This window comes from Eubalaena glacialis, chromosome 10, assembly GCF_028564815.1.
Source record: "Eubalaena glacialis isolate mEubGla1 chromosome 10, mEubGla1.1.hap2.+ XY, whole genome shotgun sequence".
In the NCBI taxonomy this organism is placed as follows: domain Eukaryota; kingdom Metazoa; phylum Chordata; class Mammalia; order Artiodactyla; family Balaenidae; genus Eubalaena; species Eubalaena glacialis.
In genome coordinates, this window is record NC_083725.1 from 5,708,468 (window position 1) to 5,735,250 (window position 26,783).

At 46.3% G+C, this 26,783-nt stretch overlaps 1 protein-coding gene across 4 annotated transcripts in view; it reads left to right on the top strand.

Annotated features, from left to right (window-relative positions):
• Positions 1 to 24,304, top strand: part of ETS1 (ETS proto-oncogene 1, transcription factor) — a 127,633-nt gene extending 103,329 nt beyond the window's left edge. For 2 of the 4 annotated variants that reach the window (XM_061203131.1, XM_061203133.1), the window contains 2 exons: positions 19,233 to 19,351; positions 20,547 to 24,304. In XM_061203131.1, the coding sequence (XP_061059114.1) occupies positions 19,233 to 19,351; positions 20,547 to 20,762 (335 nt within the window). In that variant the 3' untranslated portion in view covers positions 20,763 to 24,304. Of the gene's footprint in view, positions 1 to 1,400; positions 1,662 to 19,232; positions 19,352 to 20,546 lie in introns of all 4 variants that reach the window. The other 2 variants (XM_061203129.1, XM_061203130.1) reach the window with 2 other exon arrangements.
• The last annotated feature ends 2,479 nt before the right edge of the window (positions 24,305 to 26,783 follow it).

A 26,783-nucleotide genomic window follows, 5' to 3' on the forward strand; every position in this document is an offset into this window, starting at 1 on the left:
TACATATTTAACTGAGTATCTTTTATCTGGGGTTAAAACAAATTTTTTTTTGGAAGCAGTGTATCTTCCTTCTTAATTACTGTATATTTAATTTTGGTTTGGACACCAAGATTAAATATTTGAATTTCATTGGTTTAACGAATTCCCTCTGTTATGAAGGGGAGAATACACCAGAAACACATTAGTATTACATGGTGTGCCAGCCTTATTCTGGGATTGAAATTTCATGGTAGACCAGCCAGCCCTGACTCACAGGTATTTCTGCATACACATTTGTCACATCCTTTGGCTTCTTGAATTTGCTGAAGTGGCCATTTGATCTCCCATGATTTAATTTAGGTTGCCTGGAAAGTATCTGGAAATAAAACATAAAAAAATATTCCTGTGAGCCTTTTCAGTAGTTAGATGCATTTATTTTTGTCCCCCCCATTTTTTTAGGCTTCTTTTTAATGGCATTTTTGCCAATGGAAATTTCTCTAGCAGCTATTATGCAATCATAGCAGCTGTTTATAACCTGGTTTGGGAAATTAATGAACTTGCATGATCTTGTGGTCAGTTAAGAATGCCTTAAGCAACTCATAGAGTAAAGGATTTCTGACATTGCTATGGACCTTAACTCTTTAATCAACTTCTTTGTTTTTTATTGCCTACATTTCCCTAATAAAGTACAAATTTCAAGTACAAAGTTGCACTTGGAGAGGATAAAGAATATGGATTTCTATTTAGAAGAGTGATAGTGTTTTCTTTTTTTAACCTCCTGGAAAAAGCATCTCATAACTTCTTTCTCTGTTTGAGAAGGCATAGAGGCACTACTGCATGTATTTCATTTTAAAAGAGTGTTTGGAAAAAAGGCTAAAAAATAATATTTTAGTTCCAAGGTCAAGGAAGGTCAATCTGCTCTTAGTCTAATGGAATTTTTTTTTCTTATGACCAGAATATTTTGCCAAATGGGGCCTTTTGAAATCGTCTCCCTGGCTTGAGTTAGGTTAGGGAATGAATTGAGCCTGAAACTGCTCAGATTTCTTCATCTAGTCATTGGGTCTAATTCATCAGCCAGAAATCCCATCATAGCAGACAGGATTCTCAGCCTGTAGATTTCTGGCTCTAGAATTCTTGCGGTCCCCAACACTGCTGTCTCCCTCTGGCAGATGTAAGCTGCGCCCGACTCTGAATCTCTGTCCTAGGGGCTCTGGAGCAAGACGAGACCATGCAGGGGGCTCGGAGGCTGGGCCCAGGCAGCCCCTCCTCCCGGGAGCAAACCCACACGCCTCCATCCCCCCCCCCCCCCCGGCCACTCCCTCCATCCCTCCTGCGCATCCTCACCGAGAGGGTTTCACAGTGTCTCTTCCCATCCCTCCTCCCTGCCCTCCTCCCGCCTCCTCCTCCTCCTCCCCCTCCAGGCAAGCTCGGGGGCCAGGACTCCTTTGAGAGCATAGAGAGCTACGATAGCTGCGACCGCCTCACCCAGTCCTGGAGCAGCCAGTCATCCTTCAACAGCCTGCAGCGCGTCCCGTCCTACGACAGCTTCGACTCAGAGGACTATCCAGCCGCCCTGCCCAACCACAAGCCCAAGGGCACCTTCAAGGACTATGTGCGTGACCGTGCTGACCTCAACAAGGACAAGCCTGTCATCCCTGCTGCGGCCCTGGCTGGCTACACAGGTAGGCACCTGCCCTGCCTCCTGGTCGCTGAGGGTGGGCTCCCTGGAAGCTTCTGTGCACATTCCCAGCCCCTGAAGTCAGCCTCTTTCTTTCTGGGGGGGGATGGGGAGAAGTAGACTCCGAGAGGTTGGGTTAGCCTCTCAAGCCACTCTGGGAATAGCCATTGGGTTTTGGAAGCAAGCAGTGTCATTCTATCCCAAGGGATCCTTTCCAAGATTGGTAGGGAAAACTGATATTTTGGATATTTACCCGTAACTGGGAGAAGGGAACTCTTGTTGATTTGGTGTTTCTGGAAGCTCTGCCTTGTGGTCTAGCATCAAGGGACTTCTCGCCTGCTCTTGCGAGGTCTCTCTAAACCCAAAACCAGCAGTGGCATCTCTCAAAGCCATCACTGAATGGCCTACACCCTGGACTCATCTGCAGTGGAATCCTCATTATTAGGCTGGTCTTTCCAATGGGAAAAGTGCCCTCAGTCACCCTACACTCTGGCCAGATCCTGCCCTATATAGGAAACCTTTCTTGTCACTTAGCTTTATTGTTGATTTTTTTCCAGGAGTGAAAGTTGTAGTAGTGGTGAACGAAGAAAGATCATAGAGAAAGGAAGATGTATGTTGAGAGTCTGGGCTTTGATTGAGAATCTGGTAATTGAGCAAAATGATTCATTGTCCAAGCAAGGTGTGGCCCATAGGCTGTCTAACTTTGGAAGGGTTTGAAGAGTATAACTGAGAACTATCCAAGGAGCAGGCGTATGTTAATGATCAGACCCTTCCTGTAAGATTGTAGTGTTTTGTAAAAATTAGGAATTGTGTCGCGAGCAGAGCTTATCTTAAGCTTGGATGACACAGCTGTGATCTTGCCCTCTCTTCTCTTACGGTTTATCCACCCTGGACGGGTCACTGGTGGGGACCCTTTGTGTGGATGAAGACACACAGCAAAATCTGTGTTTCTAGTGACGTGTCTGTCTGATCTGAAGAGTGCTGGGTCCCTGTTCTTGTGTGAGGGAAACCTCAGGTCTTTACTAGGAAAGCCAGCTGGCCTTTGAGAACAACTCACATGCTTAGAAAAGTTCCTCCTCCTTCAAGGATCAGGGGTGTGTCTTTTACGTTGCATTCTTCCAGCTCCTCATGCAGTTCAGTGCACGGATAGGTGCTCAGGAGTTATGTCTCTGGATTCTGAGGTAGCGACAAAGTCTATATATAGCATCATGGGCCAGAAAGGAGCTTAAAGGTTCCCTACTTTTTTCTTTCTGCAGTATTCCCCAAGTCCTTGCTGGAACATCACGAGTAGGTGGGAACTTGCTGCTTTGCCAGGGAGTTCCTTCCCATCTTGGGTAGCAGACAATGAAAGTTTGCCCTTTTCCATTAATGACACCTGGAATAAGGAAAGTATATAAAGTCTCTTTCAATATGCACAGGAGTGCTGGCTCCTGTAATAACTCTTAGGTATTGTAAGAACTGGACTCCACTTGGACACACTGATGGAGGAGGAGAGAAGTGCTGCTTAATTAGGAGGAGGAGAGGCCGGGGTAGCTCTGAAATGACTCTGGGCTGTGGAGGTGGCAGACATCTCTAAGTGGCTGTGTTTGCTTCTGTTTTTATGGTGCAGGGAACACTAGGCTCTGTCATTTGCCCAAGTGTAAAGGCCACCTCTTCTCCTCCTTCTGCCCTAGCTTCCAGGACCAAATCCTCAACTTAGTTTCTCCTTATTAAAGGTCTTGCCTTATTCCCTCTGGCATAATCGCCACCATAACCACCATTACCAGGCACGATTATAATTCTTCTCCCACGACAATTTTCATCGTTCTCTCTTAGCTTGGTGTACAGTTCTGAAAATTTTGCTAGTTAAGGCGGTTTTGTGGATAATGATATTAAATAAACTGACTTTAAGTTCTAAAGTTTGGGTTATGGCCAAAGAGAGTCTTATGATTTAGGTCAGCCTTCATGGGAAAAGATTCTGTTAAGGATTCATGGCTACACTACAGAAAGTCTAGAAGTTTCTAGAAATTGTGAAAGCCTCATCTCCACCTCAAATAGAAACTCCTCTGAAAGGGGTATATATATTAGTTATTGGATTTCCTAGATGGGAGAAGCTTGCAGAGCTAATAGTCTACAAGAGTGATTTAAAGGGTTTTGACTAAGATGATCTCAGTACCTTGGCAAGAATTATCTGAGAGTTGGGAATCTCTCCACGTGTCCCAGTTTCAAGAAGAGAAGGAAAAGGTTGAATTGGAAATTTTAAGAACTAGGAATGAGTGTGAAGTACAAATTAGGGACATGAACTGCCCTCAAGAGGGCCAACACCAAAATGCCGCCTGTGAGGCTTCTCTGGCAATCCTAAGCCAGAGCCAAACAGATGAGAACATCAAAAGCTCTTTTCAGGACAAATACAGGAATGTCCTGGAGCTCTGAGTTATGTTTGATGTCATCCCTTATTTGGATAGATTATTTTTAATGGGTGCCCCTCCCTCCCTCCCTCCCTCCCTTCCTTCTTTCCTTCCTTCCTTCCTTCCTTCCTTCCTTCTTCCCTCCCTTCCTCCCTCCCTCCCTCCCTTCCTTCCTCCCTCCCTTCCTTCCTTCCTTCTTCCCTCCCTTCCTTGCTTCCTTCCTTCCTTCCTTCCTTCCTTCCCTCCTCCCTCTCTCTCTTTTCCTCTCTCTTTCTCTGTCTCTCTATCTCTGTCTCTGTCTCTATCTCTATCTCTATCTCTTTCTTTCTAGGGGAATAAAACATTCAGTGAATGGAAGAAAAGAGTGGATGTTTATCAGTTAAAGATCTTAAAAATTCAAGTAGTCATTTGAACTAAAAAACATTTTTTTAAGTATCTTACCATTCAGTTGTTTCTTCTTTATAACTGGGGATTTAACTTTTCAAACCATCTCAAATGGAGGTGCAAACAATAGCCCAGAAAACAGAAGTCCTCTGTGCTCCTCCCAGCCCTAACACACTGTGTGATTTTAGGCAAATTTACCTTGTACCCTCTTCTACTTTTAGTGAAATGGAAGTGTCCCTCCCTCTCTTGGTGGTAGGAGATCTGTGAAAATGTAATTGAGCTAACTCAATTAACGAGACAAATGAGCGCTAGACATGGTGCTAGACGCAGGGGAGAGAGCTCACTCGTAACAAATCAATTATTTCAGCAACTCTGAGCACATGTTGAGTGCAGACGAGTGTTCGTAGCCTTGGAAGGTTCACTATCTTGACGAATTCAAGACATTGTCATTGTCCTTAGACTTGAACTGGATTTTCTTATTGCTGTGGTTTGATGAAGGTCAGGAATTTGTTAGGCATGTCGGGAGTGGTCCAAATTGGGGTGGCTTTTCTTCCTGTGTTCAGTGCCTGGTGGACTTCTCCTGTCTGCAGTGCAAACTATATCTTGCCCCTCATTGTGACCCCTTATCATTTCACATACATCCTAGGGAACGGGGAAGGAGGATGGAACATGCTTACTCAGCCCCCTCCACCACGCGGGGAGCCTGTAGTGACTGGCGTTTTTATAAATGGATCTCTGAGTCTATGCAGACATGCTAAGATGAGCTGCAGTTTGGAAAAGTACTTTGGAAAGTGGAAATCATTGTATAAGTGTTGGCAAAACTTTTCATTGCTCATAAATGTCACACCTATTTTCTATCTCAAGTTCTGAGCTCTTTTTGTTTTTTTTTTTTTTTTTGTCTGTTTCCTTAAAATTCGACTAACTCCAGAGTATGTGTGGCCACACGGTAGGAGCACGTGTACCTTTTACATCACTATTACTTGGCTTGAACTAAAGGATGTATGTATAGATTCCCTGTGCTGGGGTGTGAATCCATTTTCCTGCCAGCGCACTAGGAGCCTAGGTCTCTGTTCATCTCACTCTCAAAGGAATACATTTTACTTCTTCCGATGCTGTCTTAGTTACTGCACTGAAAGTGTGGAAATCAGTTAGAAACTGAATTTTCACATTCTCTTGCACAGTTGCATTCTTCCTCCCAAGATAAGAAAATTGCATCAACCTTCACTGGGGCTCCCATGGCAACTTGTTAAATTAGGTCAAGATGTGTGGGCAGATAACATGGCTTGAAAGCCTGCCTGTTAGCTGAGTTAAGAATACATCAAATGCAGTGCTGGCTTCCGCCAAGAATGCACCTTCTTACCTTACTGGGACCGCTTATGGTTATCAAACTGATACAATCAGAGAGCTCCATTTTCTTTTGTTCGAAGATACATTATGAACCCCATCTGATTACAGAACAAACTGAGAGAAGTGGCCTGGTGTTTTCTGTGTATTTGATGGACCTAAACAAAATGCTTTGTAGATCCTTGACAAACATGGGCATCTCTGATTTTTTTTTTTTTTCCATTTCAGCAGGTGTAGAATAATATGCTGGATTGTCAAAGAGTATTTTCCCTTCCTCTCTGTCCCTCCAGGCCCCTTTTATCAATGATGAAACTGAGGCACCAAAAAGGACTTATTCTAGGCCTTCTGCGGGAAGGTAGCTCTTGAATTGAACCTTAAGTGCCAGATGTCTCACCTGAGTACGAAATCTTTCTCCCTCTTAAAGAATGAGAACACTCATTGGTTATCTCAGTTGCTCCCATAGAGTAGATTAAGAGTCTTGTCTCTTGCTTGTCACTAATTCACACTGTGTGTTGTCGGGGGAGGGGGGGTGTTGGGGGCAGGAGGGGGTGGAGCTATTGGTCTGTAAATCAGCTTTATAGAACTTCACTCCAGATTGCCAGACTTTTGTTGCTACAAATAAGGAATCCTTTCCTATCACTTCTGCAGTTGGTATGGAGCAGGCCTGCTGGTAACTGTCGTGTTGTCATTGTCTAGGAGAAGCCCCAGCTTTGTGTTGTAATTGTTGATGAAGTGGTGAGGGTCTCTTCTTTATCCTGGAGCCTGAGAAAAGCTAAGCCCAAAGCTAGTCAGTAACTATAACGAAATTATGTTTTACCATGCTGGGCAGATTTGTGAATAGTTGATCCTTCAAGTCTCCTAAAGGCTCAATATGGGACTATCAGGAATTCAACTTGCAAATATTTTTGCGTGAGACATCACACGAAGCCGTACCAGCCTTGTAGAAAGAGAAGCCCTAGGTATTCCCCTGTTGCTTTTGGCCTGAGATAAACCTTCTTCTTGCTATTTTGTAGATAAATTAGAGCCCGTCCGCCGTCACACAATAACAGAGTCCCTGGGCCATGCCCAGAACCTGGGGCATCTGACTGGTCACTGAGTTTTAGGGTTCAGGAACCTAAAGCTGCTGCTAAAACATGTATTTGAAAATAAACAACTTTCCTGCAGAAGGAAGTGCTTCAAAGCCCTTCAGTTCAGAATGAAACCTGAGATTGGATGGCATTTCCTGAAATCACAGTTTTCTGACGGAAAGCTGGATTGCAAAATCATCCCAGTGTCCTCAGGTACAAACAACCACCGAGGAAGCTTCTGGTGTGAGCCTAAGTCACTGATGAGGAAGGGGGGTGGTGCGTCACCAGAGCAGAAGAGTGTGAATTTGTGCAGAAGATTCTAATTCTATTCTACAGGTGGGTATGTTATTAGGAACAGCTTGGAGTTTTATAAGTGGGGAGGGTGGTTATTCCCTGGGCCAGGCTCTGGAATACAGTCTTTCCATGTCCCTGCTGTTGCGATAAGGGTGTGAATTGACTAAAGTCAAGAAGAACCAGCTTGCTGACATGAGTGTAGAACTCTGGTGCCTGTTTTGTGCAGTACTGCCTGTTACAGGGGCCCTGAGGTTCTCGGCCCAGGCGAGGCTGGGCCTGGCCTCAGGCTTGCAGGAAGCATCACAGTCTTGGTGTAGACCATCCTTGGGCAGCACCTGGGTGGCTGGGAAGAAAAGAGCTTGGCAGTGAGAAAGGCAGAGACAGAGCATCTTCCCTTTCCTGCTCACAGGCCCCTGTGGGTAGCAGGCTGTAGGAAACCAGACAGACCCCCTGAGCCTAAATGGAGGCTTGCTGCCGGAAGCCGGGGGGACTCTCATTCTCTGTGCTGTGTTTGGCACTGGGCCCTAAAGGGGTGTGTGGAGTGCATTTGGGATCTCACTGGAGTAACCGGTTAACATGCTGCTCAGTTATGAGGCTGCTGGGGAAATACTTTGGAGCCCGGGGAAGGAGAACTCCCTGGCAGCTCTGGGCTGGAGGAGGGGGGCGGGCAGAAGCCCCTTGGTGTTGCCGGCATGGGCATTCCACTGCTTCCGCCTCCTGGCTGGTTCGCTTCGGGACCGTTTTTCCTAATCATCTGCCACCCGTGGAAAAGATCACACGGTGGGAGGATTTGGCCTCACTATTCACTTTTTTCTTCTAACTGGCTTCGAAAATATGGACAGGGAGTTTCCCCCTTTCCGTCAGTTGCCCTTGAAGACCGCAGCTGGCTGAGCCACCCCGGGGTCTGGACGCAGCTACAGTAGCTCCGGCGAGCTGCCTTTGGGGCAGAGAGGCCCCTTCATCCTTTACAAAACAGATCTCAGACCCTGGTGTTCCAACTCCCTGAGGCCTGTGGGTGCCTGGATTAGGAGGCAGGAACCTTACACGATGACCCATCTTTTCTGGGGACCCAGCCCCCCAGCTTTAAAGGAGTCTCTGAGTCTCCCATTTTTTGGGTCACTGTTTCTTTAACAAAATCTAACTCCAAGTGGTGGAACTGGGCGGTGACGGTTCTGGAATTCCACTCTGTCTCCACTTTGAAGCTCCACCTTTTTGTCTTTGAAGTCAGATGTTTCCACTGAACAAAATTCAGCCAGTGTGTTGCCGAGGCATCCACACAGGTCCTGTCGGCCTTGAACAGCTGGCCTGGGAACTGCCGCAGCCTCTGCTGGGAAGGGCTCTGTTAGGTGGCCCCGATTTCGCCCCTTGGCATCTCCTGGCTCCCTGGATGCCTTTGCCGCTCTGGACACTGATGGACCAGTGGTTCCTCGGCATGGAGACTCCATTCAAGAGGTGCTACAATTGACCCTTGAACACCATGGGGGTGAGGGGCGCCGACTCCCACGCAGTCAGAAATCCGAGTATAATCCCCAAACTTAACTACTAGCCTACTGTTGACCTGCTAACATAAACAGTCGATTTACGCATGTTTTGTCTGTTCTATGTACATCTACGTATATTTTATGCATTCATGGCATACCTAACTTTTTTCTTAGTTTTTCCATATTTCTAGGCTATGCGGTTTGTCTGAGTTTTTTTCAAACTGAGTTTTTTTGCAAATCTGCAAAAAAATTTTCCAATGTATTTATAAAGAAAAAATCCACGTATAGATGGACCCATGAAGTTCAAACCCCTGTTGTTCAAGGGCCTCTGTATATCCCTCCCTCTTCTCCCTAAAGTGACTTTCATGTGATGCTTACAGATGGGATGGTTATCAGCACCCTGTCTGTCACTTTTATGCCTTCAGACTTAAATCCAGGTTAAGCACATGAGAGGAGACCATCCAAGCTGTTTGACCACTGGGTATGTTGCAGAGGCTTCATCGTGGTGGGGTTAAGAGCATGGACAGCCTGAGTGTGTCCTGGCTTTGCCACTGATCAGCTGCGTGACTGTGGGCAAGCTGACATCTCTGTGCCTCAGTTTTCTCATCTGCAAAGTGGTCATAATAGGAGCTCCTATCTCCTAGGATTATTGTGGGAATTACATGAATAGCTTATGGAAAGCACCCAGCACAGTGCTAGGTCCACAGGAAGCACCCACTAGGTGCTAGTTGTTACCACTGTTTCGTATTATTCTCCAGACCTTCTATCCTTCAATACAGTTGTACATTCTTCGAGGTCAGGGGATGATGGATTTGACTTACAGAATTCCAGTAATTCCGGGCAGTATCTTGGGGGCACAGCCAATATTTAATATCAGATTAGGTCACTTCAGCTATTCAGCTCAACCCACATGTGTGTTGAGCTCCTACTATGTGCTAGACTCTTTCATACGCATTCTTTTTTTTTTTAACTGTCTCCAATGACCACATGAGGAAAAATCTGTTATACTCATTGTACAAAGGAGGAAATTGAGGTTCAGAGGGGGAAGAAGTCTAGCCCAAAGTCACACAGCAAACAACAAAGGAGAGGCCTTTCACAGGTTTTCACAAGGTCAGACAATTTGTAGGAAAATATCCAACATTAGTAGCATGTTAGTTTGGGTCTGCAGATGCCAAGGCATGATTAGACTCGGGGGAGAACATCTGAAGGACACAGTGGGAAGAGGAAGAGAAGGCAGGGGAGCCTTCAGGCTGTGCCGCAGGTGGGAAGGAGATTTGTAGGAAGAGCCTCCAACTGCAGCTCAATTCCAAGAGAGGTGTGGCCAGGCTGATGGGAATCCTCCGTCAGAGTTGCCCAGTGGGGGAGCTCTCTGTCTTGCAGGAATGGCCTCATGTGCCCTCTGTGCCATCCCTGGCTGGAGCAGCCCCAGGAAGCCTGACCTTGGTGGGGACAGGGTAGATGGGGTCACATATGCTCCCTGTGGCCAGAGGGCCCAGCAGCATGTGGTCATGGCCCCATCATCCCTGACTGATCAGCGTGGTGTCTGGCTGGTCGTACAGCAGGACTCTAGACCACGGTCCCGACGCTCTTGGTGGCCCATGACAGGCTTCTGGATTCAGTGCCTATTGTTGACTTTAACTTACCGAACTGCATTGTTTGCTGTGTGACTCACCTCTCCCTGAGAGATAATGAGAGTGAAAGTTGTCCTAAGGTGGGTGAATGTGAAAGTCTGAACTCGGTGAGGAGGCTGGGACTTGCTCGGCGGGAGAGGTGCTCTTAGGGCTGGGCTCCGTGGAGGTGTTTGACCTTCAGAGCTGAGATGGGTGCAGTTTCTCGTGAAGGCCCCTCAAGGCTGGGTTCTCGCTCCTTCCTTCTTTAAAGGCGTGGGTTCTCGCTCCTTCCTTCTTTAAAGGCGTGGGTAGCGCCTTTTCAGCTCATCCCATTATGGTGGAACAGAAGCGTTTCTGCTGCTGCCTCTACGCTGCTTTTAATACCCTCTTCTGTTATTCCACCCAATCTGGCTACCATGCTTTAACATTTGAGGGGTGTTCAGAAATTATTTGCTAGATAAAGACTTGAAAAGTTATATGCTCAAATGATGGCTTAGGATCTAGTCACCTCCCCAAGAATTTGAATACGTTAACTAGTCATTTCTCGAGGGGGAAACTTGGTATGAGGGGGAAACTTTACTCCCTAGGATAAACTAAAACTCAGATTGCATTTGAGAACCTACTAGAAAAGGTCCAGGCTTCAGAACTCTCAAGTCCTATTTTCTAGTTCTAATCAGTGAAGACATCCTTCTTTCTTCTTGTCACCTACATACTTAGGAAGGCATTTTCTTTTGACATTTACATTAGTGACATAAAGCTTTTTGTTTGTTTGTTTGGTTTCTAAACAAAATTTTCACTCCGTACCCTCAAATCCAAACCTTACCCATTTCTGATGACTTCTTAAAACAATCAGTTACCTCGAAGACATCAGGAGGAAAAGCTGTAAAGAAACCCACTTCCTGGCTTAAGCTTTGCTGCCTCACCGTCCAAGTGTGTGTCTGAGTGGCAGATTGAACATGGTTAGGCAGAGTTCTTGGGTTTGCAGGAAAGGTGCCTGCATTTGAGTACAGGCTGCCCCTTTAAGAGAGGAACCGGCTCCTTTCCCTGCGGCCACTCCCACACATGTGTACTTGCACACATGCAGGTGTGAGGAGCCCAGGCAAAAACAAGGGCCTTTCCTCCAGACACTTAAGTGTGTAGCTGTCTTGTTCTCAGGCCCCAGGCAGACTCCAGTGAGCCTCACTTTCGTCTTTCCCAGGTGGGGCAGCCCGGCCGACCCATTGCCAGCCAACCAGACTCGCTGCCCAGACTGTCCTGGACACTGATAGCTGGACAAGACTTTCTGCTCTTCCTTCCGTTAATACTGATGGGATCTGTGTCTAGGGCCAAACCACAGACATTTGTGGGGAATGCTGGACTCATTCTAGCTCAGCCCTACATAATTATGAGGTGGAGTGTGCTTCGGTGATGAGTATAAATGATTAGGAGGGGAAAACGTGCACTGCGGGAAAGAGGATCTAAGTCTGTCTGTGGCCAAGATTTCCCCAAACCATAAATGTCGGTGATACTTTCACTTGCAAAGCAGTTTGCATCTGCTCTGTCTTTTTGTGCCTGCCTACTTTGAATTAGAGCAAGAACTTCAGAGTTATCCCTCACTTTCAAAAACCTGAACTGGTTATTCTCATCTACAGTGTTTAAAACATTTTACACTTACCTACTTTAACCATTTTGTCTTAGCTTCTAACTTTCTCCTTTTTCAAAGTTGCCATATAAAAGGCCAGTTGAATTCTTGGAAGAAGAATTGAATTTGATCTAGTGCTTTTGGTATTTTTTTTCAACTCCATCTTATTTTTCTCTTGTTTTCCTTTTGAAAAGTCTGCTTTGAAAAATATTTTTTTCTGTTGTTTAATTCTTCCATTGTTGTGTTTTATTACTTTATTTTATTTTTTTGGCTGCGCCGCACAGCATGTGGGATCCTAGTTCCCTAACCAGGGATCGAACCCATGCCCCCTGCAGTGGAAGCGCAGATTCTTAACCACTGGACCGCCAGGGGATTCCCTCCATTGTCGTGTTTTATATTGTTCCCAAACTGCTCTGCGCTGTGGTCAGCTCTTTACATATATGCATATATTTATGTTTATTTTTAATCATAGGGACTTAATCTACATCTCTATAACATAGAGAGGAGCAGGGATAACTATTTTCATTTTAGGGATAGATAAACTAAAGCCCAGAGAGGTTAACCAGCTTCATGAGATCGCTCAGTGAATCAGGGAAGAATTGGGATCAAAGCTCTAGACACTTGGCTCCCTGTTTTGGGCATTTCCCACCATCCTGTATATATTTTCATTTTATAGGATACTATCTGCTGCTATCTCTCTGTCAGTATGTCCAATGCCTGACATCTTTGTTTGTTTGTTTAAATTTTTTGAAATGCTTCCTCCTTTCTTTTGGTCTAACGTGTCAGAGACATGGACTTGACATTAAAAGCTGGTTTTAATTGTTTTCTAACTTGTTTCCATTGTTAGATCCTGGCTATACCAGCAATGCATAAACACAAGGGCATGAACATGTTGTCCCTCATGACGTTCATGAGGTGTGTTTTTCAAGTGCCTGTTAGACTGTTGTTTGTGGTTATGAGTTGAATTATTGGAACTCACATCCCTGATTGCTGCCCTTGTGTTACTAGCCATTGATAGAGGAACATGTGTATAGAACATATTGATCTACAGTGACTCATTGAACCAAGGCACCTTGGCCAGTTACAGAATGTATCGTACATATACAGATTGTGTTGGGGATGAGGTGAAATTGGGTTGAGTTGAGGGCAAAGGAGGGACATAACTCAGAAGAAATGGGAAAAGGCACCCACAGGCATAAAGCCAAGCCAAAGTATCAAGCAGTCTCTACTCTTCCTTCTTTTGAAAATCCCAGTGCTCTGGGTGCCGAACCATCCCGCAGTACATCTCGTGGCTCATTCATCCTCAGGCAGAAGACGGTGCAGCTTCGTGTTGAGTTTGGCCCAGAGGACAAGAGCCTGACAGGATGCTTTCTGTTCAATTTGTCATTAAACGTCATTTCATAAGGACTGAATGGAAACAGAGGGACTTGGAGATCTTTTGTGAATGATAATTTAGAAGGGGGTTGACAAGAAGGGGGTGATGCTTAGACTCTGGGGTGACCCACCACCCCCAGAGGTGGGCACTCCTGCAGTAGTTTGAAAGACAGATACACTTGTGAACAGATGGGTCATTTCTGGATTTGAGTGTTCTGTTTTTGCCATCATCGTTTGGCTGTGGGTAGAGACACCTGGGTGAAAGGGAGGGGCCAGTCAGTCCCGTTCCTCTGTTTTAGGACCACCTGTCAGATGTGTGCTATTGGGGCAGAGTGAACCCTGTTGCAAGGGTGACCAACCATGAGAGTTTCATAGGTTAAAATAAATGTGGTGTCCTGCCCACACTGAGGTATTTGACTTTGAGAGTCGAGCTACAGAGATTAGATTCTCAAAGTAGCAAATGAATTCCCCAAAGGACAGGAGGTGTGGTCGTTTTTATTTTGGGGCCCATGTTGATGAAACGTAGCCTGGGAGTCACCCATATTGTTTGGCCCCAAATATAGTTCAATAGAGAGAAGCAGTTTGGGTCACTGTTTTAAACCCTGACACCTTTCTGCAGAGGAGGGTTGTTTTGAATCATGCAGTTCAGTAAATGTTTACCGAGCACCTGTCCGAGACAAGGTCCCAGGCCTGGCATTGAACACAGAAGGGTCAATCAGACGCAGCCCAGGCTTGCAGGGAGCCAACAGCTGGAGTCACTTAACAACAAATAGCTTTTTGATAGCTGGTGTTTGTTGGTGAGGCACCATCCCAGGCTTTGGGTTACAGCAGTGAAAACACAGAGTCCCCGCCCTTGGAGCATGTGTTCTAGGGGTGAGAGAGATGCAGGGAGAACAGAGCTGTCAGAGCTGATCTTGGTGCAAGCAAAGCATGATGGGAGGCTGTCCAAGAGAGCCGCTGCCCCGGGCTCCACTCTTGTGTGTTAGCCTCGCTCTGGGCACAGGTGACAGAGTGAGAACTTGGCAGCTGAACTGGAAAGGAAACACTGAAGTCCCACCCTGACCCCGGTTGATGAGCAGCGAGCTCATTGCCATGGCAGGCAACCCCCAAGCCTAGAAACTGAGAAGATACCTATACATGGCCACATGGAAAGAATTACGATCCTGAGCATCTAACATCCCATCCTAGCCTGTTGCTTTCCTTTTACCTGAGTTGCTCACTTCTTAGCCTCGGAGCAAGGGAGTAAAAAAGCAGGGGCTTTTAAATAACCAACCCTGTCTCACTGAGATAGATGGGGATCTCCCAGTCCCTAGACAAAGAGAAGGGACATAAACAACCAAATGAGTAAGACTTTACTTGACAAGCTTTGCCTTAACAAAAAAAGAGATGGTAGCCTTGGATTTGAAGTGCTTTGAGGGTCCCCTCTGGAGGGAAGCATCCTCGTGTGACTTGCTCTGCTGGCCTGGGGTCCCTCCAGGTACCCACCTGATATCATCTCTTCTGAGATTGTGTCATAGTCTTCAGGTCAGGACTGTCAGTGTTGTACTAAGAATTTTCCTCTTCCCCCCAGAAGCCGAGAAGAACAAAGCAGTCAGAGGAAATTCCCCACTGCGGCCAGGGAGGGGGCCGACGGCGGGGCAGGGGGGGGTGTGAGTGCGGCAGGGGCCCTGCCTCCCGCACCGCCTGGGGGAGAGACTTCCTTCTAACAGGGACCCCTCTGTTGTTGCGGTTCAGAGCTCTGAAGCATAGTTTCCCAGTGATGCCACTGGATTCCTGAAGTGTGACACCCCAGGGCAGCCTGGTGAAGGCCGCCGTTGACTGCCTCGGGGCCCCTGGACAGGGACACCATTGTGAGTCACATTTGGTGTATGAGCTCCCCCTTCCCATGACTGGCACTATTCTTAGTACCATTCTCTGCTCCCTGGGACAGAGGTCACTGGGACCACGGTCCAGTTGGGTGGGTGTGTGGGCCTGAGCCCAGAGCGGAGAGGAGGTGCCAGGAAAATAGAGGAAAAGGCTTTACCACGTGAGGGCGTGTCGGAGGGAGGGCGCGGGATGGAGCCCGGCCCTGAGGATTTGAGCAGACCAGCTCCAGGTGATGCAGAAACAGCCCCTGGGAGAGCTCGGACCGGGAGGGCCAGCCTCAGCCATTGTTTGCACAAGTCTGGGGCTTGAGAACTTCCCTTGGGCCTGGACTCGGGTGCTGGCCAGGAGGTCAGTGTCACCAGGGATCCCAGAGCCACCTCCAAGTGCTGGCCTGTCAGGTGGCCCTGATTTCCCCTCCCAGGCCCTCCCACAACCCCGTTGTTGTGGAAACAGGCTCCCGCGTTGGACTGTCCACTGGTCCAGCCGGTGGACGAGCCATCCTGATGCCCGCATTCCTGCCCTGACCCAGCGTTTCTGGCCGGCAAAAGAACCCCATGTCCTTCCCATTTCTGTTGCCTCCACAACCAAAAGGAGGGTCGGGGTGTCAGCAAAAGTGTACAAGAGAGGAATCTCTGGGAGGCATCACGGATCCCTTTCATCCGGGGTCACCGTGAGGGCTTTCTGAAGGGTTAGCAGCAACTTCCAGAAAGCCCTGGGTGGGAGCCCTGTGTGCGCGGTTGGCTTGGGTGGGCTGGCTGGATTTTTCCTCAAGAACTGAGGAAGGAGCCTTGAGCTGACGTCACCGCTGTTTTGACTTTGCTATTGTGCAGCCCAGCAGAGACTCGCCATCCCAGGCCTGTGCTTTCTTTAGGCATCTGGTTTTTGTATTTATCCTCCCTCTTCCCTTCTGTAAATAGGAAAAAAAAGAGTTAGAGGACACCACACCTAGGACCTGGGCTCCCAGTTCCCAGATTTCAGTTTTATGTTCCTTATGAACAAAGGAAGACTCACAATGAGGGAAAAGCGAAAAAACCCACATGCAGGGCCTCACCCCGCCCTCGGCCACATCCATAGACACCAGGGGTCAGATGTACACACAGAACGGTCTGGAGCTGCAGGGCCTGCGGCTCGGACATCTCAGTTCGGGAAGTGGCAGCAGGAATAGTTCTGTCTGATGTTCCTTCCTCATGAGCTGGTCCCAGCGACGCTAATCAAAGCCCCTTCCCCACTTGATGGCCGCACGTCTCGAGGTGGGGGACGGAGGTGGCTCTTGGACCTCCCTCCCCGGACTCGGGCTGTGCTTTGCTGTTCCCAGCCAATGGCCAGGACTTGCCTGGGGACAAGAATCCCCGTGTTTCTTTCCCTTTCCTCAGCTTGGTATAATTAGCCCCCTTGTCTCCCCAAAGGGATTTTAAGACAAGTAGTGTGAGAGAGGTTTTAAGGTAACTAGTAGGGGGAGAAATAATGAAGGTACATAGACTAACGGCGACCAGGAGGGGACCTGACTGGGCTGGAAATGTCACCTGTGGCGGTGGACACCAAGGTCACTAGTGACGACTGTCAGGAGAACCACTGGCCACCCAGTGTCCTGGACTGCTTGCTGTGAGAGGCGGGGAAGAGATGTTTTTAAAAAGCCGGGTCCTTTGATCCCTGGGACCACTGCAGCCAGCGGGCAGCTTAGATGCCAGCTTCCGGGTTGGTCTTGCCTAGGGGCAATGGAGTGTCGAGATGAAGAATTTGGGGGTCAGGCTGCCTGGGTTCCAGCCACACCACTTCTGACCTGCGCGGCCTTGGGCAGGTTATATAGCCTGACAGTGGGTCAGTTTTCCCTGCTGTAAAGTGGGAGAAACGAATACGATAACAGCAGCCTCCACCCATGGACTTATTGTGAGGGATAAATAAGATGCTATAAAGCATCACATGTTACTACGGTACATAGTAGGTACACGATAAATCATAGCTGCTGTTCATATTTTCCTTTGCCAGGTGTCTGAAAGCAGCACCCCGCTCTCTCTCATGTCTGTGGTATGTGGTATCGACCCAGGAGAGGACCGTGAACTCCCTGGCTTATTTACATAGTTTTGGACTTTAGTAGTTGATTTTTCCTTACGTGTCTCATTTCAGGGATCCTGTGGGTACCTATGCTCATTCTCCACTTCTTCAGGGAACCTGTTATGTCACAAGGGCTATTATAACTGCTTTTTTCTTATTATTTTGCCACCAAAAATTCCATAGCATTTCTTAATAGAAATCTCTTTTCTTACTGCTGTCCATCCGGATGACTTCTTAGTGATTCCTCGTAGGAAGTCACTTTAGGACATTACTCCAGGCAGAGGGTGGTAGCTGGTGACTATTCAACTGCTAAGAAACCTGCAAATGTGTCCAAGCTGTCCATGAAATTGTTTTTCAGCGAGGGGTAGAAACAGAGAAGGGTAAGGCTTTACCAGTGTAGTTCCTGGGACTGTTTCCTCAAACGTTAATATATTTTGTAGGCATTTGCTGAATCATTTAATTCTAGAACTTGTGTAAGGTATTTCTTGGCAGATGGGTTTAAAGTACTCAGAGTGAGGGTGAGATAGAGATATTTCATTTTCCCTGTTGAGCTTGGGCTGTGCTGAGGAGGGACCACTAGGAAGCTGTTGCTATAGCAATTGCTTCCTTTGGCTGTCCCAAAGCTCAAAGGAAGCTCCCAGACCAGCTGCTGTTTGCTCATAGGCGTCCATCAAGGTTACCCTGGTGCCTGGGAGTCAAGGCCACCATTTTCTAACTGTGCCTGGAGCAACGTCACATCACTTTTCTGAGCACCTTTTTCTGCACCAGTAGAATGGAAACAGTCAGCCCAGTGTGCCTTGCCTATGAGGAGGGTAGAGAGTGGCTTTTAGGAGCAAGCAAAATGGTGCATGTGAACATGCCTTATAGACGTGTAAGACATAACAAAAGTTTGCCCTTAGAGGTCATAAAGGACATTTCTTTTTTAGACTGAGAGGCAACGTAAAGCTTGTTTCCTATTGAATCTCAATTTACTTTGGATCAGACAAATTTGAAACTCAGGTTGAGGATTAGAGTCTAAAAAAAGTCAAGTTTTCCTGTGTGAGTTAGAGCATGCCAGGCTTTCTTCATCTACATGGACTGGGTCTTTCCTAGCCACACTGTGTCCAGATTGCTTCTGAGATGGTGTTATAAAGCACAGTGTAGACTTGTAACAAGCGTCATGGACTATTGAACCCATATCTGTCTCTCTAGCTACACGCGTAAACTAGGTAGGAATCACAGGCAGCATTGTCATTTCTGAGTAGAAAGCTGTCCTAGAAGGAAATCTATGTAGCATAAAGCTTTTAGCATAAGATAAATTGATAATCAGAGTATGTCAGGCCTTCTAGAACTAAGATCTTGGTAGTGTTGATGACTAAGACAAGAGACGTGTGTGTGTGTGTGTGTGTGTGTGTATAAATTAGAGTATACCGAACCCATGGAGAATTTCTGAGACAGTCCTCACCTGACCTCTGAAGATTTCAAGTTAGTTCCTCCCGAAGTGCTTATCTTCCCTTTCTTGGTTTGGGTGCTTGCCGGTAGGTGGCCTGGGGGACGGGATGGTGGGAGAGAGGAATATTATGACCAAAAGAACATCTAACTTCTGTTCCCTTGTTAGACCACCCTAGGGTAGTGATCCTTCTCCCTCGAAAATCAGGGCCAGAGGTTCCCTAATCTAGAGGGTGCTTATGGGCTTTGACTTCTGATTGGAACTGGCAAAGGCATTCCTTGGTTCCTACCTTGAGTACTTTGTAAGGCAAAAATAATGACTTCATTTTTGAAGGCAAAAAAGATTATGCTGCCTTAGAATATCTCAGAGGAGCAATAGAGTGTTTTCTTTCTGGAGTTTGCTTAGCAATGAAAATGGACTGACCCTTAAGTCGATCCAATAAGGCAATTGCAGTTCTGTCTTAAAGGCTGTTTTGGTAGGAATTCTTCACCTGTTCAGTCTGTTCAAGCTCCTAGCACCTCCTGTACCGCTTGTGCTCTGTGTTGCCTTCATTTTCCCCTGGCTGATGGGCTGAGAGAGGAGGGGTCGGGAGTGCCCTGTGATGGGATTAGTTGCTGAGAGTGTGGAGCGTCTGGTGTAATGATTCACGATGGCTTGTGTCTCCAGGCAGTGGCCCAATCCAGCTGTGGCAGTTTCTTCTGGAATTACTCACCGATAAATCCTGTCAGTCTTTTATCAGCTGGACAGGAGATGGCTGGGAATTCAAGCTTTCTGACCCAGATGAGGTAAGAAGGGAGTGACTTCAGAGTCTCGTGTTGAGGGAGGATGAGAGAGAGCTCTGGAGATGGGTTCTGTGGGGTTGATGACATTTTCTAGGGTTCAAATCCCAGCTCTGCCACCTGCTACTTGGGTGACCTCGTCTGAGCCTTAGTTTCATCATTTGGAAAATAGTGAAAATATCTACGTTGGCCATTTGTTTTCCAGGATTAATTGATCTGATGCCCGTAAAGTGCCTGGCACCTAGTAGGCCCTTTGTAGACACGAGTTGCTTTCTGTGACTTTGCACCCTCCCTGGTCTTGTGACTCTGTGAATATGGGAGGGGTCTGACAATTTGAGAGGCCTTGGAAGATTGGTACAATTTGCACATTGTGTTTTCATTACCAAATGCTTTAGTGAGGGGAGGGAGGAATAAATTGAGTTTGGGATTAACATATACACGCTACTATTTATAAAATAGGTAACCAACAAAGACCTACTGTATAGCACAGGCAACTCTACTCAATATTTTGTAATAATCTTTAAGGGAAAAGAATCTGAAAAAGAATATATATATATATGTTATATATATATATATAAGTGAATCATTTTGCTGTATACCTGAAACTAACGCAACATTGTACTCAATTATACTTCAATACAAAAACAAAAACAAAACAAAAACGCTTGGCGAGTGGTTGCTCTGTGCCACGCCCAATTCTGAGGATAAAGAACAATGAACAAGAGAGACAACCTCTCTGTTCCGGCAGACGTGAGGAGCCCTGTGCCCGGTACAAAAAAAATGCTTCCTGTTGATGAAAGGCAGGTGTGATTGCAGCTCAGCCGTCCATCCCTTGCATTAGATTTCATGCTTTCAAAGCAAGGACATTCTATTAATAATACAGGGTAAGAGGAGACACTTATAGTGTTGCTTTTCTTTTTCTATTTTTTAATATCAGAGGCTTTAACTCCATTCCCTAGAAGTTCAGGGTCACTGTGTTTTCATCAACTCAAAGAATCAACTTCACTGTCATCGTTGCCCAACTCTTGAGATTTGGAATTCAGAAAAGATTGGTCAGAGAAGTAACTTCTGTGTACCTGAATCTCTGACCCTCTCTTGAACATCATGGGTCACCATGGACGGGTGCAAGCAAATAAACATGTATATTTGGATTATCCTGTAGATGTTTACCCCTCTTCCTTTTTTTAAAATTAAATTGCAGGTGGCCAGGAGATGGGGAAAAAGGAAAAACAAACCTAAGATGAATTATGAGAAACTGAGCCGTGGCCTTCGCTACTATTATGACAAAAACATCATTCACAAGACGGCGGGTAAACGCTACGTGTACCGTTTTGTGTGTGACCTGCAGAGCCTCCTGGGGTACACGCCCGAGGAGCTCCACGCCATGCTGGACGTCAAGCCCGACGCCGATGAGTGATGGACACCGAGGGGCCGGAGAAACTCTGCTGAGACATTTCAAAGAACAACCACGTTGGTCGGACTCTTAATTTTTAATTGTTATTCTATTTTTAATTTTCCAGAACTCATTTTTTTACATTCAGGGGTGGGAGCTAAGTAAGCTGCAGCTATAATCAATTGTGCGCCGTTGGAGGAGGAGAACCAGGACTTGTGGGGTGGGTGGGACAGGAAATTCTTGAGCGGATTTTCAGGAGAGAGACAAGGGCCTTCTTAGAAGCTTGAAGGATCTGGCTTAAGGGAGGAAGAGACAAACGTGTCCAATCATTTTTTAAAAAATCATCCATAAAAAAAAAATGTGTCTTGAGTTACGGACCTATTAGCAAAAGAAATTGATGCATCAGGAGTCATGAGACTAATAAAAGGCAATTAATTTCCTTTTGTTGTTAGGTCTGGGAGGGTGAAAAAGAGGGAGGTGGGGTAAAGCCTTTTTTGGGGGGATGCACTAAAAACCAAGGACTATTTACCTTTTATTCTACTTTCCAAACAAAGATGGACTTCAGTGGGGAGGGACCAAAACTGTTTTTGTGTTAAAATTTATTCTATTAAATTTTGTGCCAGTATTTTTTTTTTTTTTCTTAAAAATCGTCTTAAGCTCTAAAGTGGTCTCAGTGTTGCTGTACCATGCAATTTTGTTTTCATTTGCTGGCTGAGGATTCTGTCACAGTGAAAGGAAACTGTTTATATAGACCCCACTGGAAAGACAAAGCGCTGTCACTGAGATCAGGGATCCCAAATTCATGTGACTGATGTATGGAGGAAAAAATAAGGCTGATTTGGGTACAAGGGAACTGTGCATGTGAATTTCACCGATAATTTTTAAAGTTTGTGATCACACCCCTCTACTTACTTGTCATTAGTGGATTCTCAGAGTTTGGACTTAACGTTGAGCTAAGCATTAAGTCTTCGAACTGAATGTATTTTGCAGCCCTGGTTTTGGACCACAGTAAATGTAGGAGCACTGTAGAAGTCATGGAAAGGGGATCGAAGGGGGAAGATTGACCTGGTTCTTTACTGGTTTTAGGCCTGTAACGTACATGACTTGGAATAAAATCTGTATGCATGGGCATTACCCCTCAGGCCTTAAGAAATAAGTCCTGAATGCATGTCATTCCCAACTAACACTCTGTACTTTCTCCTTTGTGTATTATTTTCCCAGCATCCCACATTTATTGCTTTCCCCCACTCTGTTGTTCAGTAGAGAGAGATGTACAGCTTTCTGACGGGTGAGTGAAAGAGTAACTACAGACATGGCATGAGTTGGAGAGCGTCTGATAAAGCCATTTAGATGTCCTGAGTTTTAGGAGCCATGGAAATGAAGGGAGCCTATGAATAAAATGGGGCTTGGCTGTCTTTGGGAGAAGTGCAAGGCTTTCCTTTGAAGAGTTTAAGGCAGCTGAGTCGGGTGTCAGGTGAGACTGGGTGGGCAGGCAAGGTGCATAGGGCAGATGCGATGAGGGCCCCGTGCTTTGGATCCATTATTCTGGCACAGGGTAAGTGAAGGTTAGTAATTGCAGAGGACGACTTGAAGGCATAGGAACTATTAAGAAAGGAGCTAGGGTGTAGGAATAAGGTGGTCCATGGGATTCAAATCTATTTTTAGTTTTCCCAAAGTTGTACTACAAACATAATCAACTGTGGTGTTGCAAAGGGTCATCTGAAAATGGAGTTTGGGGAGGGAGGACCAACATCTGACCACTGAGGAAAAGTGCCTCATACAACTAGGATCCCCCCCTTCCCCGGCTATACAGGTGCCTGATTCAAAGGAAGGTGACAGAGGGATGGCTTTTCGGGCTTCAGTGAGGAAGAGGAAGAAACATTTAGGACGGGCTCCAGCTGAGAAACTGGAAGTACTAACTACCTTCTAGCGTAGCTTCAAGAAAGTGGATTGTTTTCTCCCAGGTCCTCTTGCAGACCCCGAATTATCAGGAACTTAGCTCTGTGATTCACGTGTTTCCTCATGCTGAGAAATCGGAGCGTCTGCTTGGAAAGCAAAGGCTGAATTTAGCCCAGCTGTGTATTTTGATCTTCTTCCGGATGCAGGTGCCTTAATGAAGCTCTCGAAATATTTTAGGAGCTGCTCAGGGAGTGTTAGGCAGAACTGTTTGGACTACATTGTTTTCTCTTAGATTATGTGATCTTTGTTGGGCACTGGCAAAGATGTGTGTGCGCCTGCGTGTGTGTGCATGCGTTTGTGTGTGTGTGTGTGTGCGTGCGTGTGTTTGCAGACATGCAAAACTGCAGCTGAGATAATCCCGGGGCTTTCTTGTGAAGTCTTTCCACATTTCAGTGGTGGGTGAGCGTAGGACCAAGGCCGGGCATCGGTCACTGCTTGTTTGCCACCAGGCATAAAATCACTTTCTCAACTCATCAACAACCTTTCCTTGTAAACTGATGCTGAGAACTCCCCTGTGTGAGTCCTGCCGTAATTCCCTCGCAGATAAGATGTAAGCAAGTGCTTCCTCATGCTCTTCAGCTGCTTGTTTGCTCAGATGCCCTTTCTCTCTCAGTGCACCGTTTTCAGTATTTGTAGATAGTGTATGAGTTCAGACAGCTTTGTCGATCTGGCCAGATGCTTTTTTCTCCTTCTGTCCAAAGGCCAGAGACCATCCCAGGAAGAGTGGTGGGTGGTTTATACACTGGAAATGTAGCAGAATTCTTGGAGTTCTGCTTTAAAACAAACAAACAAACACATGTTAACTTCAGAGGAAGGGTGGGCAAATCTGGTTGAGCTGGGTGAAACTCTTATTTTCCTGGAGATGCCTTAACCTGTGTTGGTTTTGGCTGTAGGGTTCAGGGTCACTTTTGTTCCCTTCTGCATTCAGGGGAGGGACTTCCCTACACAGAGCCCTGGTTTTGTGGCTTTGGGGATTGGAGGTAGCATTCAAAGATCAGATATGCTTTTCCTCACTTTGGAGATGAACACTCTGGGTTTTAGAGCATTAACCTGCCTAATCTTCATGGTGGAAATGACACCTTCTCTATTCTAGTCATGCTGGGCATGCTGCTTTCTCTGTTGGGGTCTATATAAATGCGTTGAACTCTTACCTACATTCCAAAGAAGTTTCGAGGAACCATAAATATATGTATACATATACATATATAAAATATATATATTAAAAGGAAATTATCTCTATCAGGAATACTGCCTCAGTTATTGAACTTTTTTTAGAATACTTTTTTTTAAGCTCGGAAGTATAGGGGTGAAAAAGATGTTATATTGTGTTTGACTATTTTCCAACTTGTATTTTCATATAATTTATATTTTTTAAAAGCTGAAAATTTAAAAGCAAGATGAAAAAAAGGAAAAGCAGGTGCTTTTTAAAAATCAGAACTGAGGTAGCTTAGAGATGTAGCGATGTAAGTTTCTATGTGTTTTTTTTTTAAATGCAAAAAAATTTCTTATGGGGGAGTTTTTTGTTTGTTTATTTTAGTAGCTGATGCTGGCACATCATTTTGCTGGAGAATTTTTTATATACTGTAGCCTGATTTCATATTGTATTTTAAACTGTGTGAGATTAAAAGCAAAGAAATTCATTCATAATGATGTGGGTTTGGCTTCAGTCTTTCCTGTCTGGTTCACGCGTGAAAGCAGGACAGATTCACCAACCAGAGGCAAGCACAGGAAGGAACGCAACTCCGTCTTGCTGATCTCACTTGCTCTGCACCATTTCAGGTAAAGATTTCCTAACAGAGTGAGAACTATAATAGGAATAGGGGGAAGTGTAATGTGACATCCCAATTAGAAACAGGTGGTATCATCCTTTGTGGAATATCCCCGGCCTCATCATACCGCATTTTGATCGTGTCTCGAGGGCTAAGAGGCACGTGAAGAAAATTTTTAATGACTCAGCAGATAAACATTTGATTTCAACTAGGTGAGGTTTCTGATAGTAACACAGGAGGTCGAACATCTTTGGTCCATGATCAGGAACAGCATTCTTCTCACTCCTTCTGACATTCATTTTGTCCTGTGCCAATGTGGACCCATCCCGTCATCTCCTTGGCCCCAACTCTTTCACTGGGGCTGAACACTGGGAAGGATAATATCCGTCCGAGCCCCCAGCAGCCAGTGTCATCAATCCGATCGTATTTATAGGTGCTTTGGGGAGGAGGGTTTAGGAATACATCCTGCGTGGTGCTTTTCTCTCGTTGTCAGAACTGTGGAAGGTGTATGTCTTTACATTAACACCAGCATTTGCAACACAAATCCCAACTCACAGCTGGAAAGAGAATTTTTGCTGAATTGTTCACAAAGAGAGCTCTGTTTTTGGAAGATCGGTTTCTTCAGGCCTGGAGCTTGAGGTTTGCTGAGTGCACGTTAAACACCGACTGTGTGGTCCAGTGGTCAGGGAGCCGGCCTGGCCGCGAGGAGGGCTCGGGTCTACAAGCCAGTCAAGCCACCGCCACTCACTGGGGCACTGTGGAGAGACGGCTGGAGGTCCTTACATTTTTCAGTCTTCAGCTGCCAACCTGGGCAAAGCCACAACTCTGGAGCCAACCCGAGGCCACATCTAAGCTCTTCTCCCCCTGAATCCACAGAACACAGAGAATAGGTTTCTGCCTCAGTCTAGGATTTGGTCAGAGAACTTTCCTTCAGTGGCAAGTTGCTGTTTATTCCCCCAAAGTATGTGATTTCATGCTGACCAGGTTAAAAGATACAAGATACACTGGAACGAAAACAGGTCTCTGTTTCTCAAACTAGGAGCTAGAGTTTAGCTGGGGGACTCTCAGACACCTGGGCTTTGGTGCTCTCTCTTCATGACACTGCTGGGACCACCGTACTGAAGTTGGGGTGGTGGAGAGACAGTATCTTCTGAAACTCCCTCCAGATTTGGGGGAACGGGATAAGGTGAGAAGGAGATGCAGGGAAAAGAGGAATCATTCAAAAGAAGCTGGTGGTCAAAAATCTACAGATTTTGACAGGCTTTTGGGCGGTTGTAGGATAAAGTAATTGCCCAAGCCTAGTCTGGCTCCAGACTGCTACGGCTTTGCAGCAAGCTATAGCGCCCATGCTAAAGGTAAATTAATAAATCATGACCAAAAAGAGCTTACCTGTATAATGAAGTATAACTATTTTAACGTGAAAAAGGAAGAGGATTGTGCTTTGTACTTTGAGTGAAACAAGCCAGGCAGTGGAGACGACAGGGTACACACGGGTTGACTGAGGACTGAGTCTGTGCCTCAGAGATGTTCAGTGTGTCCTTCACAGTGTTGGGACTCACTTCTGCAGCTCAAGTGAACAGTGTCCGGCAGTACGGCCATGGGGTGGTCTTGGAATCCTGTCATTCCTGTAAAGTAAACACCCATGGATGCTGAGTGGAGGCCGCCCCCTTTGAGATGCGCATGAATCTCCTGTTTTGTCTCCAGTGGCTCAGCCCCACACATTTACATCCCTGCCTCATTGCTGTAGAATGTGAGTTTGTCAACCCCGTGAAGGTATCTCTCCACCTCCCATGTTTACTTGGCATGAGACTTATTTTATTCTGGAAACCAGCAGTGGAAGAGAGCACAAGAGGTCATCGGGTTCATCAGAACCATCTGACTTCTAAACCCTTGTTGTCTCCGTGACGCCATGTTACCACCCAAGAACTCTGAAAGGTCTCCTTTGATGATGCTGGCTGATGGCTCACCCTCCATGGAAGCCACAGCCCTGGTTACTAAGAGGGGTGCTTCATACACTGAGTGTGGAACAAGGACAGTCTTCTTTCAGTAAGGAAGCTTTCCCGCTCCCACAGCCCTTTCCAACCTCTGCTTCTCCCCAGCGCTGCTCTGGGTGGTGGTTTGTGGTGCAATTTCAGTTGTACAGAGGCCTTTCTCTAGCTCAGATGTAGGGCTACTTGACCCTCCGAGGACCGGCCTGTGCCCTTTGATGGGCTCACCACTCAGCACACAGCTGGGTGTCCACTGCTGTTTGGGATCCCTCCCAGTTACAGGAATCCTCTCCTAAGAACCACAAATATCAGAAGAGAAAAGTGCTTTC